The sequence below is a fragment of the Sminthopsis crassicaudata genome, chromosome 1, assembly GCF_048593235.1.
Source record: "Sminthopsis crassicaudata isolate SCR6 chromosome 1, ASM4859323v1, whole genome shotgun sequence".
Classification (NCBI taxonomy): domain Eukaryota; kingdom Metazoa; phylum Chordata; class Mammalia; order Dasyuromorphia; family Dasyuridae; genus Sminthopsis; species Sminthopsis crassicaudata.
The window spans coordinates 59,019,270-59,034,063 of NC_133617.1; the positions used below are offsets into that span (position 1 = coordinate 59,019,270).

General features: G+C 35.7%; 1 protein-coding gene across 9 annotated transcripts in view; it reads left to right on the top strand.

Moving 5' to 3' along the window:
* EPS15L1 (epidermal growth factor receptor pathway substrate 15 like 1) overlaps positions 1–14,794 on the top strand; it is a 111,479-nt gene that overhangs the window by 61,593 nt on the left and 35,092 nt on the right. For all 9 annotated transcript variants that reach the window (XR_012488570.1, XM_074306090.1, XM_074306107.1 and 6 more), the window contains 2 exons: positions 2,738–2,798; positions 4,034–4,116. Coding sequence is in view for 8 of the 9 variants with exons in the window: in XM_074306090.1 (XP_074162191.1) it covers positions 2,738–2,798; positions 4,034–4,116 (144 nt within the window). In the remaining variant the exon portion in view is untranslated. The remainder of the gene's footprint in view (positions 1–2,737; positions 2,799–4,033; positions 4,117–14,794) is intronic.

The following is a 14,794-nucleotide window of genomic DNA, read 5'->3' on the forward strand; positions in this document are numbered from 1 at the left end:
TATTTCTCTGTTTCATCAATAGTGACTTATTTTAACTTCTATATGCAGATGTTATTATGTTGATTGCATAAAGCCCCAAAACATTGAAGTGCCCCCTGGAAAAGAACTGTAATCATTCAAAGGAGTTTCATATCTCCATCTCTCTCTCTTTTTCCCTCAATAGTATTTTATTTTTCCAAATACTTGTAAAGATAGTTTTCAACATTCATTTATATAAGATTTTGAGTTCCAGATTTTCCTCTCTTCCTCCCTAACTTCCTCCTTCCCCAAGACAGCAAGCAATTTGATAGAGGTTATACATGTACAATCTCTTTTAAGCATGTTTCCATATTTGACATGTTGTGCAAGAAAAGTGAGACCAAAAATCAGACCCATGAGAAAGAGAAAGCAAACAATAACAAACAGAAAGGTGAAAATCTATGCTTTGAGCCACATTCCTCTCCATAGTTCTCTCTTTGCATGCAGATGGTATTTTCCATTTCAAGTCTATAAAATTGCCTTGAATCACTGCATTGCTGAGAAAAACTAAGTCTCTCCTAGTTGATCGTCACATAATCTTGCTGTTACCATGTACAATGTTCTGGTTCTGCTCAATTCAGTCAGCATCAGTTCATGCATATCTTTCCAGGTTTTTGTGAAATCAGTCTGCTCATCATTTCTTATAGAACAGTATATTCCATTACATTTATATACCATGACTTATTCAGCTATTCCCCATATGATGGGCATCCACTCAATTTCTACTTCCTTGTCACCATAAGAAGGGCTGCTACAAACATTTTTGCACATATGAGTCCTTTTTCCTCTTTTATAATCTCTTCGGGATATAGACTCAGCAATGACACTGCTGGATCAAAGGGTTTACAGTTTTATTCCATCTTTTTATCCATTGAGGAAAAAGCAAACGAATGAATGTCTGTTGCTTGGATTTCAGCATGCATTTGAATAGACACCATCTTGAGCTCTCTGTGTATGTGTATCTGTGATGAATAATGAGTTCAGCTGAATTGAGTAGAAAAAAGAGAGCAGGCTGGATTGCTTTAGGGAAATTGCAGGACTCCTTTACTAATCTCAAGCTTTTTATAAAAGCAAGAATCAACCTTTGCAATACTAAAATTTTATAGGTGCTGCTAATGGCAACAAGATATAAAATATAGCTGCCTTTGACAAATGAAGTTTCATATTCAGAGCAGTAAAGAGGTGAAGGTGGCTGTGAGTAAGTTGAAGCATACAATAAATGAGGAGTTCTGAAGAAGTAGGAGGCAGCAGCCAGGATTAGTTATATCATTAGAAGAAAAGTGGAGCTGGTCTATATGGAAAGAATATGGAATAACAGAAGAGAAAGGCTGAATGATCTACAGGTGTGCATAAGTGTGAGAAGAAAAGAAGGAAGGCCTCCTGGATCCAAGGGGTAGATCATCTTTTTAGAGAACATGTACAACAATTGTATAGGAATGATAGGCATGAATAGATTGTGATTTGTATTGTTGGGAAGTTTGAATTGATGAAATCACAAATGCATTTGAGTAGTTGATCATCTTTGGGAATTATTTCTTTCCATTCATTTTTTGATTAAGAGACTCTCCCCCCCATTCATAGCTATGTCCCTGATCTAGTTCTCTCTTAATTTTTGATAACAAAATTGAATATTTAAGTCATGTATATACTTTGAGTTTATTGTGATTATATGTAAGCTAGTGGTCTAAACCTAATTTCTGCCAAACTGCTTTCTCATTTTCCTAACTGTTCTCAAGGATTTCTTCTTCAAGATACTTATATTGTTAGATACATTTGTTTTCAAGTCTTTTTTTATTTAATCTGTTTCACTGATCTTAACATTTCTTTTTAAAATTGGTACCAAGTAGATTTCATTATTACTTTGTAGTATAATTTGAGTTTTGGAAATGCTATTGTCCTCTCATTATATTTTTATGTAGCCAAACTGGACTATTTTATATTTGCTGTCTTTTCTTGTCCCTATGACTTTGCTTTTGCCATTCTCCTATTATCTGAGAATGTCTTCTATCTATTTTTTTGCCTGCTGAATTCCTATGTATCTTTTATCAGCCAGCTTAAATGCCACCACCTACATTAAGCCTTTTCTGAACCCTTGTTGGTAATGGTGATTCTGTAGAATCTAATATATTTTTCATAAAGGTTGTCTCAAAAGTATTTTGGGGCATTTTGTGTATTTTATCCTAGTTTTCTGTGTTTCATTCAATCAACAGGTATTTATTAAGCATCTACTATATTCTAGGCACTGTGCTGAGTTCTGGAGATATGAAGAAAGCCCCCCCCCCCCAAAGAGTTTGTGCTTTAAGGGGTTCACATGCACACAACATTGGCAATCAAGGTCTAGATGGAAGGAAAACAATAATAAGGATCTAAGGATTTGTGCAGAAGAAGAATTTTAGCTAGAATTTGCTAGGGAGGAAGCTAAGAGATGGAAAAGAAGGAGAATATTCCAGGAACAGGGGAGAATCAGTGAAAATGTAGCTGAATTGGGAGGTGTAGTTTTTGTCATTTGCCCTTTTATACTAGACTTTATGTTCCATGAGGACATGAAGACATTGATAATGTCTTATCTAAATTTTTTATCTTGAATGTGTTTTGTATATAGTAAATGTTCAGTAGATAGGTTTGTTTTGTGATTTTTGTATAATTATCAAGCGGAAGTTTTTAGTCCATGCATGTAAAATCACGAATTGCATTTCATTTTTCCTTTGTATCAATTTAGCCTGATCCCTTTGAAGTCAGTGATCCTTTTTCATCCTCCAGTATCTCTTCAAAAGGAACAGGTAAGAGGGAAAATTTCCTTTCTTATTCCTTTAAAAAAAAAATTTAAATTGATTATAATGCTAACCTATGCATCAATTGGAGAGAATTTTTTAAAAAGTATTTATTTTATTTTGTCAGTAGCATCTTTTTATCAATTTTTTTATATTTGTAAAGATTATGAAAGTTGACAGCAACCTCTAATCAATTTTTCTTAAGATCCTTACTAGAGAATTAGTTTAAAGTTAGCATCATTTATCTGATTATACCTATCAATTAGAAACAGCAGATTTCAAAAAGAAAATATGCTATTGAGAATATAGTAATAAGATTTTTTTTCCCCCTTCTTGTGCTTCAGGCATGTTGTTGGACCTGCCAAGACTTTTTCTCCTAGCTACCTCAGTTCCTTTTCTTCAGAAAGTCCAGAGTTTGATTGAATGAGAAGTTAGTATTGTTATTGGTGAAGGGCTTGGACAACTTTATAGTGTGGAAACTGCAGAAAATAATAAAAAGGATCCCCCCGCCCTCGCTGACCACCCCCCCCCCCCACAATTGGGGCTAAGTGACTTGCCCAGGGTCACACAGCTAGGAAGTGTTAAGCATCTGAGGTCAGATTTGAACTCAGATCCTCCTGACTTCAGGGCTGGTGCTCTAGCCACTTCACCAACTAGCTGCCCCAAAAATGATTCTTTAAATAGTCCTCTTTACTTTTGGGAACTTAGCTGCCCAAGAGCTAGGTTCAGTTTGTTCGTAAAGGGAAATAATGTGTGTGAACATCACTGTGGCATATTATTCATGACCAGTAGTACTACCAAGTAAAGAGACCTAAAAGGCATTAAATAACTTTCAGGCCATATCTTATGGATAAAAGTTTGTTCTTTAGTTTCTCTTTTACCCTTTTTTCCAGTATGGTTTGTATTTTTCAGTATGGTCAATTAAGTCTTTGCAGAAAATATATAGTTAAAAAAAATTAAATGCAGTTATGATTTGTTTGAAATGCAGATTTTTTTTCTAGAATCTTGTGATATAGCTAAAAGCCATATTTAAGGGGTACCTGTTATGGATTAACTAAAGTAGACATTTTCAGACTGTTCTTCAAGAACTGCTTTTTAAATTTGTTATAAGGAGCACATAAATATAACTAGAATCTAATTATCTTTCTTTGTGGAATATTTAGGATAGAAAGCTTGTGGTTTTCAATTTTTCTCAGAAGAAATTTTACAGATATACAAAATTGTTTTCTTGGTACAACTTACAGATCCTTTTGGAACCTTAGACCCCTTTGGAAGTGGTGCCTTCAGTAGTAGTGAGGGCTTTGCGGACTTCAGCCAGATGTCAAAGGTAAACTCAGCTCAGTGGAGCATCTTTTCTTCTCTAAAATAGTTCTGTTCTCTCATTGATTTAATATGTGGGATACAATTATATAATTTTTAATTTTATATTTTTCTAAAAGTCAAAATCTTGTCAACGAAGTGTAATAAATGTTGAGAGAAACATTTCTCTCTAGACAGGACCACTGGAAATCATCTAATCTGTATTTTTTCCTCTAAGCAAAATCATAATATACTTGAACCAACCTGGATGGAAAGATTCTCTTGTCTTTTATTCATTTTTCTTTCTTTCTTTCTTTCTTTCTTTCTTTTCCCCCCCCCCCCCCTGAGGCTGGGGTTAAGTGACTTGCCCAGGGTCACACAGGTAGGAAGTGTTAAGTGTCTGAGACCAGATTTGAACTTGGGTCCTCCTGGTGCTCTATCCACTGTGCCAACTAGCTGCCCCCTCTAGTTTTTTATTAACAGATGAAGTAGTTGTTGGTTTTAATAAGACAAGTTTGCAAAGGGCATGGAAATACTGGTTCTGCTAGTCACAAAGCCATGCCATCACAGACTGGTCAGTTTCTTCTTCTAAAAGTTTGTTTTTCCTTTTCTAAAGTAGAAATATTAAAACCTGTGACGAAATTCCTTTGTTACCTACAAAACAGCCTAATTAAGTTGAGTTGTTATTGTTGCTACTAATGAACTTGTATGTGGAAATTCCACAGCCACTCTTATTAACACATCTTAGCCTCTGTAAGTTCTACATTCCAACAGACATGCTTTTGGTATAGGCAGTATGCAGAGCCATGTGTTTTGGGAGGAGCCTTAAGTACCATTCCTGGTGTTCACAGAGCTATTATTTACATCATGATTTCCTTTTTATAACTAGAGAAAACTAAGAACTGGGCTTCACATATTCAATTTCTATCAGAACCTATTTGAATAAATTATTCATTAGTTCTATTAAAATCCCAGATTTAGTGATCAACTTTGATAATGCTGATCCTGATGTTTGGAGACAGTCAACATGCCTGACAACTGTCATGGTAACTATTCTGTTCTAAGCCCCTCTCCATTGTGCAGAAGCCTCCATGAAATACTTTGAACTTGTTTGTGCCTCTATACTAAGTTATGGTAGGTAGCTATTGGAACAAAAGCAGGTATGTGTATTGTCTCTTGTGGCTATAATCTGAGGTGTGATTGTGGCTGATTATTTCCAAGAAAGCCTGTATTTTTTAGATAAGCAAATACCTGCAATAGGTTGTCTGGTAGAAAATCATCACTAAAGAAGAAAAGAAAAGCCTTTTATACAGATTGGCAGAGAAACAAAAGGATATGCTTTAGGTCTTTTCCATATGTGAAAAAAGAAAAATCTTTTATCCTGAAATTGAAATTATTCTATGACTCCAAGTTTAGAAAAATCCAATAAACAGAACAAGGAAATAACATTTTCCCCCTTTAAACTTTGATATATTTAGTTGTCTTTTCCCAGAGGCAGATCTCCACTGATAAAAAGCAGGTTGCAGTTGAAAACATTAGTAGCCCAGATTTCCTGATTTAAGCAAGTAGTAGAGGGTATTCTGAAAACCTTTCTAACTCTGCATTTTATTATAGAGTCTATATGCTCTGAGGAGAGAAGAGCAAATTAGAAATTTATTCTTGGCATTTTAAAAGTTTTTACTGTTGTTGTTTTTAAGGCCTCTTTATCTCTTTCCCTGTGATGAATTCTACTTCAAAAGATTTCTCCTTTCTGATATATATGCAATTAAGTAAAACAAATGAGAGCATTGATTATACCTGGTATGTAGTCAGATTCTAACTTACTTAAACTGGTCACTATTACAGAGAAACATTGAATTGCAATTTAAGTCAGAAAGTTCTTTCTGCATAAATTATACCTTTTCCCTTGCAAGGGTTGATTTTAAGAATTTCTGCCACTTGGTGGCAGCAGTTTCAAAGAATCAGCCTTTTAAAAAATGTTATTTTCAAAGTGCACTTGCTCTGTATGGAGACTCTCCACCGTGACTGTAGAAGTAGAGTCATAGGGATTTAGAGCTTAAAGAAACCTTAGTAAACATCTAGTCTGACCTCTTTATTTTTTCAATGAAATGAGGAAATTGGGACCCAAAGCACTTGAGTGACTTGTCTAAGTGGTACAACTGAAGTTAGCATCTCTTTGAGGGAAATATCCTTTATTTCAAAAGTTCAAGTATGAGATTTTACAGAAAAAGTTCTTTTAAGGGATTGAAAGTCATACTTTGCTAACTAAGATTCCTTCTTCTGATTCTCTTGATTTCCATTCCAATATCTTTTTTTCTTTTTTTCCCCCCTGAGGCAATTGGGGTTACTTGCCCAGGGTCACACATCTAGGAAGTGTTAAGTGTCTGAGGCCAGATTTGAACTCAGGTCCTCCTGACTTCAGGGTTGGTGCTCTATCCACTGTGCCACCTAGATCCCCCTCCAGTATCCTTTTTTACTGTAACAAGTTAACTGTTCTGGGTATTAAAAAAATAATTTTTAAAAATGACATTTTCATTTTTTGAAGTTCAATCCCATTTCAAACTTTCTTTTCTCTCTCTTTGTTTTTCACAATAGTGATTAGAGGACAAATGCGCATTTGTGATTTTTAAAAAAAAGTCACACTTCCTGTTCAAACGTGGGATTGTGTTCAACTGGGAAAAGTTGGACAGTTTAATGGAAAATTTAATTTCCAACATGTTGATGTTTTGTTTCCACTATTCCATTTATTCCTAATTGCATGATAGTCAAAGCTTCAACTTTCATGTTGCAGCCATGTTCTTTTGCTCCTGATTTTCTATTAAGTTCATTTACCTGTTTTTAAACACCTGTTATAGTAAAGGCTTAATCTTGGGCAATTCAAAGATGAAAACATAGAAAAAACAGAATCTAGATGCTGAACCTCACAAACCATCTAGTTAAAACCCTTCACTGAATAATTTCTTTTCTGATATCCCTAGCAAATGGGTATTTACCTTGAATATCTCTAGTGAGGTAGAATCCTAATGGAATCCTCCTAAGGCAGTCCATAGCATTTTTAGCAAGTTTTTCTTCACTTTAAGCCTAAATTTGCTTTTTAGCAACTACTATCCATTGCTTCCAGATCAGCTCAGTGGGGCCAAGCAAAGTCTAATCCCTCTACTATAGAATATATATTCAAATATTTGAAGGTAAATGTCATCGTGCTTTTGAATCTCCTCCAGTTCCTAAATATTTCCTCAGCCCTTCTATTACATGATTACAGGGTCTCTTCTGATTGTTGTTCAGTTTATCATTGTCCTTCTTAAAATATGTCTCAAACTGAAGATGAGCCTCCAAATAGGATCATATCAGAGCTGAGTAACATGGTACTGCCCTCCCCAGTCTTCTGTTGCTATTAGCACAGCTTTCTTGAGCCAAGCAGAGCAAGTCTTAATAGCTTTTAAGATACTTGAAGACAGCATGCTTTCTCTAAGTCTTTTCTTTGTCAGACTAAACATTTCAGGTACATCTTTAGAATATGTTATCATGGTGTCCTCTTGTATATATCCTCTAGTGTCTCTCTTTAAAATGTTGTGTCTGGAATAGAATATGTACTCCAGATGTGCTCTGATGAGGGCAGAATATAATGGCCCTATGGCGTCCCCTGTTTGGAATGTCATTTTTCTCAAAGTATAGCTTTCTTAAACATTAGCATTTTTGCCTTCCATGTCATACACTTGATTCATATTCTGTCAGTAAATCAGCAGTCAACAAGAATTTATTAGATGTTATCTATTAAAGTATAAATGTTGATACTGATATCATTAATGCTATTGTAATTATTACTTCTTGAAAAAGGAAGCTGGGAGTAGTATGACATGTATTCTAGATCCTGAGAGAGCTTATTTCAAAAGAGTTTAGAAGAAGAATAGTTAGGATCTTAAAAACTGCTCCAGGGGAAATTAGTCCAAGAGAGATGAGAAGTTATAAAGGTACAAAGAAAAATTATTCTTATGTGAAGAAAAAAAAAAGTTTCCCAGAGAGATTGATGGAAGTTCTCCTGGCAACTCACCAACCCACTTTAGATTTTAAATAAGATGAATAAAAAGTGGAAACAAAGTCAAGGAAAATTTAAAAAGTGGGGTCCATGGGGAATGGCAACAGTGCTGAAGCCCAGAGGGAATTGGGGTTGGTAGAGAAAGCAAAGAACCACAGAAAGGATTTTAAAATGTATGTTAGGTAATTCCAAACTCAACTACCAGAAATGGTTTATGAAAGAAAAACAGCGCTGGAATGCCCTACAGAAGAAATAGCTATTTACATGGACTAATGCCAAAGGCAGGGCTGTGGTCCCCAGGAGAGATTGTTTCTTGTCCTCCCTTGTACCTCAAATGGGATACTTCAAGCACTATTTCAATGACAGTAAAACACAAGAAAGGTGCACTCCTATCCTCTCAATCCTACAAAGAGATAAATGGCTACATATCAAGACAATCTTTTTATAACTGAATTTATGTCTTTACTAGAAGAATTTGCTTGATTCTTTTTATAATTGACAGCTGAAACTAAAAGAACAGTAGATACCTGCATATCCCAGAGGAATGGAGTTGTGTTCTTTTTTTGAGTGCAATGTAGGGAAGGAGATCAAGGAATGATCTTTTTGCTTGATTTGCCTGGCATGTTAATAGCTTCAGTTCTTTAAACAGGTGATATTTTAATTGCTAGTCTTTTTCCTTTTTCTTATTGTGGCTGAAGTTTATTTTGTACCAGTGCAATCCCTAAGTTACTTACTGCTAGTTGTATTTATTTAGTTTTGTAAATAAAGACCCCTAAGTGTTAGTAGACTTTGTAACATTCACTGTAAGATGAATTATAAAGGACATGGGAAATCTCATTAAGTATTAAAGTAGTCATAAAAATATATGTGTGTAATGTGGTTTCTTGATGGGGATTGGAGTGGGATTAAGGGAAAATACCTGGAACTCAAAAGTTTTAAAAACAAGTAAAAATTGTTTCAAATGTAACTGGGGAAAATATTAATTAAAATGAAAAATGTATGTGTATTTCCCCTTTGTTTATAAAAACTAGGAAAGTATGTACATGTGTAAATGCACTGACTTTAATTTTCTAGATGTCTTAATGAGATTTATTTGTTTTAGAAAGCACCTTGTGGAGAACATCCAATTCTCTCTTATACATCTATCAACAATCTCTTTGAAGATATGGTGGTTGTATTAGCTGTGTCATAATTGTTGAATTGTAGGAAGAGGTTGATCTATGAATATTTGGGCTTTAAATGAGGTTAGAATTTAATATTGTACCAGAAAAAAGAGTTGATCTATGTTGCTTAGCATATTTCAGACTTACCAGCTGTAAAATAATTGTATTGGGCTATCTCTTGAACTCCTTTTTTTTTTTTTTTTTTTTTTTTAAAACAATTATTGACAGCCACCATCAGCCTGGCTTTAATTAGTTTGTGATGCTTTATGATGACAGCTATAACCATATTAAATGCCAAAATGAACACGGATTTCTATTTGTCTTTACCCCCCCTCCCCCGGGGGCCCTGAGGCAATTGGAGTTAAGTGACTTGCCCAGGGTCACACAGCTAGGGAATATCTAAGACCAAATTTGAACTCAGGTCCTCCTGACTTCTGGGCTGGTGTTTTATCCACTGCACCACCTAGGTGCCCCCCCATTTGTCTTTAATACTGTTTTATCTGTTGTTTTTTAATTAATCCTATGTAATATATAGGTTACCTCATTGTCCAGTTTGACTTATTGTTTACAAGCTGAAATAAAAATCACTTGAATCATATGTTTTTAAAAGGAGGAAAAGAGATGTTTTGAAGGGTATTTTCTTTTTTTTTTCTTCATTTTTTTTTTTTTTTTTTTTTTTTTTTTTTTTTTTTTGGTTATAGCTTTTTATTTACAAGATATATGCATGGGTAATTTTTCAGCATTGATAGTTGCAAAACCTTTTGTTCCAACTTTTTCCCTCCACCCCCTCCCCCAGATGGCAGGTAGAACAATACATGTTAGATATGTTAAAGTATATGTTAAATACAATATATGTATACATGTCCATATACTTATTTTGCTACACTAGAAGAATCAGACTTTGAATAAGTGTACAATTAAACTGTGAAGGAAATCAAAAATGCAGGCGGACAAAAATAGAGGGATTGGGGATTCTATGTAGTGGTTCACACTCATTTCTCAGAGTTCTTTCTCTGTGTGTAGCTGGTTCAATTCATTACTGGTCTATTGGAACTGATTTGGTTCATCTCATTGTTGAAGAGAGCCATGTCCATCAGAATTGATCACCATACAGTGTTGTTGTTGAAATATACAATGACCTCCTGGTCCTGCTCATTTCACTCAGCATCAGTTCCTGTAAGTCTCTCCAGGGCTTTCTGAAATCATCCTGCTGATCATTCTTATAGAACAATAATATTCCATAACATTCATGTACCACAATTTATTCAGCCATTCTCCAGATGAGGGGTATCCATTCAGTTTCCAGTTTCTGGCCACTACAAAGAGGGCTGCCACAAACATTCTTGCACATACAGACCCCTTTCCCTTTTTTAAAATCTCTTTGAGATATAAGCCATATAGTAACACTGCTGAATCAAAGGGTATGCACAGTTTGATAACTTTGAGCATCGTTCCAAACTACTCTCCAGAATGGCTGGATGTATTCACAATTCCACCAACAATGTATCAATATCCTAGTTTTCCCATATCCCCTCCAACATTTGTCATTATTTTTCCCTATCATTCTAGCCAATCTGACAGGTGTGTAGTGGTATCTCAGAGTTGTCTTTATTTGCATTTCTCTGATTAATAATGACTTGGAGCATTTTTGTTTTGAAGGGTATTTCATCAGTTTATGGTCATCTAGCTAGACTGAAGCACTGATTGCCTTTCTACTTATCATGTATTTTATATTCTCATTTCATGCCTAATATCTTATTTCTGTCAGTCATGGATTTATGAGATTTCAAAGAAGTACTTGATTAAAAATAAAATATGTAACATTGGCATTTACAAAAATAAATAAAATTTGTTAGGAAAAAATGAATTAGAAGGGATAGGACCTTTGCTCATTACAGATGGGTGAAGTCAACTGAGGATAGAAAGAAAGCTGAGGTACACTACTCCTTTTTTTCTTGTTTTCTCTGCCAATAAGAATGATGGTAGATTGGATAGGACATAATAAAAATGGCCAATAGGGAGCTAATAGCCAAGATGAATAGTTATATAAGAAACATTCAATCAAGATATATTAAGCACCAATTTTGTGCTAATTACTAAGCTCAGCCCTGGGAAGGCCCAGAAAAAAATTAATCTCTGGGCCTGCATTCTGTTGGGGAAGACAAAATGGACACATTTAAATTTATGTAAAATATTCACAAAATATATACAGCTGCTTGGAAAGGGAATGCATTAATGGCTTGTTTGTGGAGTGCAGGGAGATCAGGAAAAGCTTCATTTAGAACATAGGTGTCAAACCTCTGTGGTATGTTGCCTCAGCATTCTCAAGTGACTGCAAGCCAAATAAAAATGTTATTGCCAATATTTAACATAATAAATAACAATATAGTAGAATGTAGACAATGTTATATGGTTTTCTAAGTTAGTTTATATGGCTTATTGGCCCCTTGTTTCTATTTGAGTTTGAAATATTCTGCTCTTTTCAGATATCACTTCTGTTTCTTTCTCTACTGATTTTCTACCAAGTCAAGACAACAAACACTTATTAATCAGCTACTCTGTACCAGACAGTGTGTTAAGTGTCCAGGATACAGAGAAAGGCAAAAACATAGTTCCAGTCCTCAAGGAATTCTAGTTTAATGAAGGAGACAACATATAAACAACTACATAAAAGTAAGATATATACAGGATCAAATGGAAATAATCAACAGAGAGAAGGTACTGAGTTTATGAGGGCTTAGAAAGCCTTGCAGAAGAAGGGATTTGGAGATGTGAAGGAATCTAGAGGAATCTGGGTGCAGATGTGGAGGGAAAGCATTTTAGATTTAAAGGACAGCCACTTGGATTTGAGAGATAGAATACTGTATGCAAAGAGGCCAGTGTCATTGGACTGTGGAATACTGAAGGGGAATAAATCAGTAAAGATTGTGTCTACTATGTGCCAGGGACTATCACAAAGAAAATCAAAAAACAGTGCCTGCTAAAGGTAGAAAAGAGGAAAGGTAGGAAGGAGCTAGGTTATGAAGAACTTCAAGTTACAAGAAAGATTTTATATTTGAACCTTTAAGGAGCCACTAGAGTTTATTTAATTGAGGGATGACAGGATCAGACCTGTGCTTTAGGAAGTTCAGGCTGACAACTGAATGGTAGCCATTTGAAGCAGGACTAATCAGCTGGCTATTGTAGTCCAAGTGTCAAATGAAGAGGGCCTGTACCAGACTGATGGCAGTGGTAGAAGAGAGAAAAGGGCAAATATAAGAGGTACAGTGAAGGGAGAAATAATAAGACTTGATGGCAGCTCGGATATGGGGAATGGCAAAGTTTGGTGTTGAGATTGACCCTTAGGTTATGAGTCTGAGTAACTGGGAAGATGATAATGCATTCAGTGGTAATAGGGAAGTTAGGAAGATGTAAGGATTTTGAGGGAAAGATAATGAGTAAAGTTTATTTTTTTAAAAAATTTTAAATTATAGCTTTTTATTTACAAGATATATGCATGAGTAATTTTTCAGCATTGACAGTTGCAAAACCTTTTGTTCCAACTTTTCCCCTCCTTCCTTCCACCCCCTCCCCCAGATGGCAGGTTGACCAATACATGTCAAATATGTTAAAGTATATGTTAAACACATATATTGCTGCACAAGAAGAATCGGACTTTGAAATAGTGTACCATTAACCTGTGAAAAAAATAAAAAATGCAGGCGGACAAAAATAGAGGGATTGGGGATTCTATGTAGTGGTTCACACCCATTTTTCAGAGTTCTTTCGCTGGGTGTAGCTGGTTCAATTCATTACTGGTCTATTGGAACTGATTTGTTTCATCTCACTGTTGAAGAGGGCCACATCCATCAGAATTGATCATCATACAGTATTGTTGTTGAAGTATATAATGATCAATGAATGAAGTTTAAAACATATTGAGTTTAAGATATCTATGGGATATCCAGTGAGAGATGCTTAATAGCAATTGAAGTTTGAAAATCTGGAGAGAGTTTAGGGCTTGATAAGTAGACCCGAGAATCATCTGAATAGAGAAGATAATTGAAATCACAGTCTGATTCCTTCTCCTGCTGAAGAAATACAAGCAAACCCTCTCTCTAATTTCCTTCTATTTACCACTTTCTAAATCTCTTCTCATCATCTGGCAATTACATTGGAGTCATTTGCACTGGATACAGCCCTGTTGGTTTAAAGGGCCTGTATTCTCCCTAAGTGTAATCCATTTTTGCAATCTGATTGCCTTTTGGCTGACTGATCAGGTAATCCCTTTCTTCCATTTGATTGCTTTTCGGATGATAGATCACATCAGAGTCCTGACCTTCTAAAGGCCCTTTGGGTGTAACCTCAGCTGCCATCATGCCTCAAGTCTTTTTTGCCTGGGGCCCTGGACCTGGGCCCCTCATCCCATTTCCCTGAATTATTCTACACTCTGATGCCCAATGGAGTCTTCTGTTGCATTTTGAACATGGGGTTTTAGGTCTTCTTTCACCCTGTCTTCTCACTCTATCTCCATACCTACACTGAGCTCTTAGATGTCCAATTTTTCCACATTGAAAACATCGCCGAGTTTCTCTAGAAGTCCTTTACCAAGAGGGACCCTGTCTTTCCACGTTCATCATAGTCCGGGTGTAAAAAGCGTTTGTTCCCACTGTAGCACAGTGTCTTATGATCTCCTCTAAAGGAGCATCTTTGTCTAATCCCCATATAATTCTTTTGCAAATCTCATTGGCATTTTCCTTAGCCAGATGTCTGGTCATTATTTCTGTAGCTGAATTTTCTCCAATAGTTCTTTTGACAGCAGTTTGCAGACGTCCCACAAAATCTGCAAAAGGTTCATTGGGACCTTGCTCTATTTTAGTGAAAGCCTCTCCACGATCTTTCTGTCCAGGGAGGACACTCCAAGCTTTTATTGCAGCCTTAGCCATTTGTTCATATATTGTCATGGTATAATTAATCTGTTCTGAATTCTCTCCATACCGATCTTCACCAGCTAAGTGCTCAGTGTGAATTGTGTGTTAACTCCTATTTCCAAATTGCATCTGACTTGGATTTTACATAATTCATGAAACTCCGCAAGCCATAACAAATTTTGTCCAGGTTCTAGACATGTCCTTGCTATGGATTTCTAATCATGCGGGGTTAGGACTTCATAAGACAAACCATCTAGTAACATTTTGACATAAGCTGATGTAGCCCCATAAAGGGTACAACCTTTTTTCAAATCTTTAATTTTATTCAAATCTGAAGGTGCATATCTTCTCCTTTTTTGACCTACAGAGTCAATCTCTTCAATCACAGGATATGCATGTATAAAATCACTTATATCCTGTCCTTCTCTCTTAGCTTTAACCAATGCGTTTTCTAATCTTGTCATAGGCTTAGGCTGCTTCACAGGCAATTCTGTTTGTTTCTGCCTCTTCCCCTCCTCCTCCTTGCTCCACCCCTGAAGGGTTAATTGAGGGAGAAGATGGGAAATGCTCCTGTTGCTCAGAATTGTACTTAACTTC